Genomic DNA, 2,613 nt, shown 5'->3' with positions numbered 1-2,613 from the left:
TATATTTAACAGAATATACATATATTAATTCACATTCAGAGTTTATTTGCCATTGCATTCAGATATTTTATATATATACGTAGCAGTCTTTTTAATCTTTGTATATTAAATTAATGTAATGCAAGTGATTGAATTTATTATAAATTATAAATCACTGCTAAGCTGAAAAATTTGTATCGCTTTTATTTTCTTTTTCTTGAAGCTCCTCACGTACGATAAAACGCAAGAAGTTCGATGATGAAGTCGTGGAAACAACGTTCAATCTACAACCGCCTGCTACAAGCGCCAAATCAGCGTCGAAATCACGAACGATTTCTGTAACCGCCGGCCCCATGGATGTCTTGCCAACACAGACACTGCCAACTCCGATACCCATTCCAACCACCTTGGCACAGTCAGACAGATGCAACCGTAGACCCAGCAGACCGAGCGGTTCAAATCCTGGACGAAAGAATAAGAAGAGTAAAAACCATTCTCATTCGTTCAATGCCACCAAAGACCTCGGTCGATGGAAACCCGCCGACGACTTGGCGTTAATTACTGGTGTACAACAGACAAATGATTTAAGGATGGTATATACCTAATTAGTCTCTACCTTCTTTTTGCTAATTGCGCCAGTAATTATGAAGTAGTCTAAATAAAAAGTCAAAAACATGGGATAATTCATTTTTTTACTTACGACTACTTTTGTAATTATGGGCACAACTGTTTTCTTTGATATCTATAAGAAAAAATGTAATATATTTCTAATGTCTTTATTGTCTGTTTAAGGTCCATCGAGGTACAAAATTTTCTTGTCGTTTTACACTGCAGGAAATACAGCAAAGATGGTATGCATTATTATATGACAGCGCGGTTTCGCGTGTAGCTGTACAAGCTATGCGTAATTTGCATCCTGAACTAATAGCCAGTGTTCAAGCAAGAACTTTATATAGCAAAGTAGAGGAAGATCTATTAGGCACTATTAAATCGGTAGGTATTAATAAATTCTTGCAGCACATGATGCATGGTAAATTACTGAGAATTGTATGTTCTGTGTAATGTAATTCTAGTAATTAACTAAAACACAAGTTATCCAGCAGGAAAACACGCATTGTGTCGCAGGCTTTAGTGGCAAATGTTTTTATAGAAAAAATAAATATAACTTATTATATGAATTAGTTACTGATGCTCGTCTTTACTAATATAAATTAACTTTAATTTCGGTTCAACTTATTCTTCATCTTTTTTTTAATTTTAAGAATTAAAAAAGGATAAACAAGTTAAATCAAGATTAAAGTTGTTGTATATTGATATGAATTAGTTTTTTTTTAATGCCTGGATTATTATGAATGTGATTTTTTTATTTTATCTTCAGACTTCTCAACCAACATTGGAAGTATTTCAAGAATTACTTGAAGCAAATGCACATACATTTTATCCAGCTAGGACTGCGAAAGCGTTACACAGCCATTGGCAGCTGATGAAACAATATCACCTATTACCAGATCAGACAGTGCAAAGTTTACCACGAGGTGAACATGTGTTAAGTTTTTCGGATGCCGAAGATATGATCAACGATACTGAATTAATGGAATCGAAAGATGAATTAGTGGACAATGAATTGGCAACGGCAGACAGAAAAAACAAGAAAGAAATTAAAGTATTGGAAAACGAACTTAGCAGATGGCAGGTACTTGTCGACAGCGTAACAGGTGTCAATCCTCCAGAATTTGATAATCAAACCTTAGCCATTTTAAGAGGAAGACTTGTCAGATACCTTATGAGATCTAGAGAGGTAAGAGACAAGTGTAGGTTATTTTTTTTCATTGTTCATATATAATACAATAAGTTATTACTTTATCTTAAAAGATTTACATCTCATATCCTTCTGTATCTTTGTTCAGATAAGTGTGGGACGTTCTACAAAAGACCATACTGTTGACGTGGATCTTGGTTTAGAAGGTCCAGCATGGAAAGTTTCACGTCGACAAGGTACCATCCGTTTAAGAAATAATGGGGATTTCTTTCTGTCGTCCGAGGGAAAACGACCGATTTTTGTAGACAGCAGACCAATTTTGGCTGGCAATAAGATGAAATTGAATAACAATAGTGTAATTGAGGTAAATACATAAATTATTATTATGTATGAGATATTACATTTATTATGTAATTATAATTATTATATAAAGCATAAGATTTATTTCTTATCTCTTAAATATAATAGTTTATTTATTTTAACTAAAAATAGTTTTTAATCGCAGTTTTTATATACATTATTTTACAGATTGCAGGACTGAGGTTCACATTTTTAATAAATCAAGAACTCATCTCTGTGATACGACAAGAAGCTGTCAAATTAAATTTAAATCCTTAAAGAATATAAAAAAAGAATGAAAGACAATATATCAAGTGTTTTAGTAATTAGGAAAATGCTTTTCGTATATTAATCTATCTTTTATTTAAGAATAGTATATATATATATACATATATTTTGCAGATCTTTACTAACATACCAATATCTTTCATAATTCATTTATTTAATCCTAAGGGGTAATACCTAGCCGGTAGTCGCCTAAAATTAGACCTCTAAAAATTAGAGGTTTTTTGGGGAATTTTTTGTGACTTCGCTAA

At 32.4% G+C, this 2,613-nt stretch overlaps 1 protein-coding gene across 1 annotated transcript in view; it reads left to right on the top strand.

Moving 5' to 3' along the window:
* Rcd5 (microspherule protein Rcd5) overlaps positions 1–2,383 on the top strand; it is a 5,123-nt gene extending 2,740 nt beyond the window's left edge. The window contains exons 2-6 of the mRNA XM_018538676.1: positions 203–572; positions 772–972; positions 1,358–1,777; positions 1,887–2,102; positions 2,267–2,383. Of these exons, the coding sequence (XP_018394178.1) occupies positions 203–572; positions 772–972; positions 1,358–1,777; positions 1,887–2,102; positions 2,267–2,356 (1,297 nt within the window). The 3' untranslated portion in view covers positions 2,357–2,383. The remainder of the gene's footprint in view (positions 1–202; positions 573–771; positions 973–1,357; positions 1,778–1,886; positions 2,103–2,266) is intronic.
* The last annotated feature ends 230 nt before the right edge of the window (positions 2,384–2,613 follow it).

This window comes from Cyphomyrmex costatus, unplaced genomic scaffold, assembly GCF_001594065.2.
Source record: "Cyphomyrmex costatus isolate MS0001 unplaced genomic scaffold, Ccosl1.0 scaffold196, whole genome shotgun sequence".
NCBI classification, from domain to species: Eukaryota; Metazoa; Arthropoda; class Insecta; order Hymenoptera; family Formicidae; genus Cyphomyrmex; species Cyphomyrmex costatus.
This window is presented reverse-complemented; position numbering and strand designations above follow the sequence as displayed.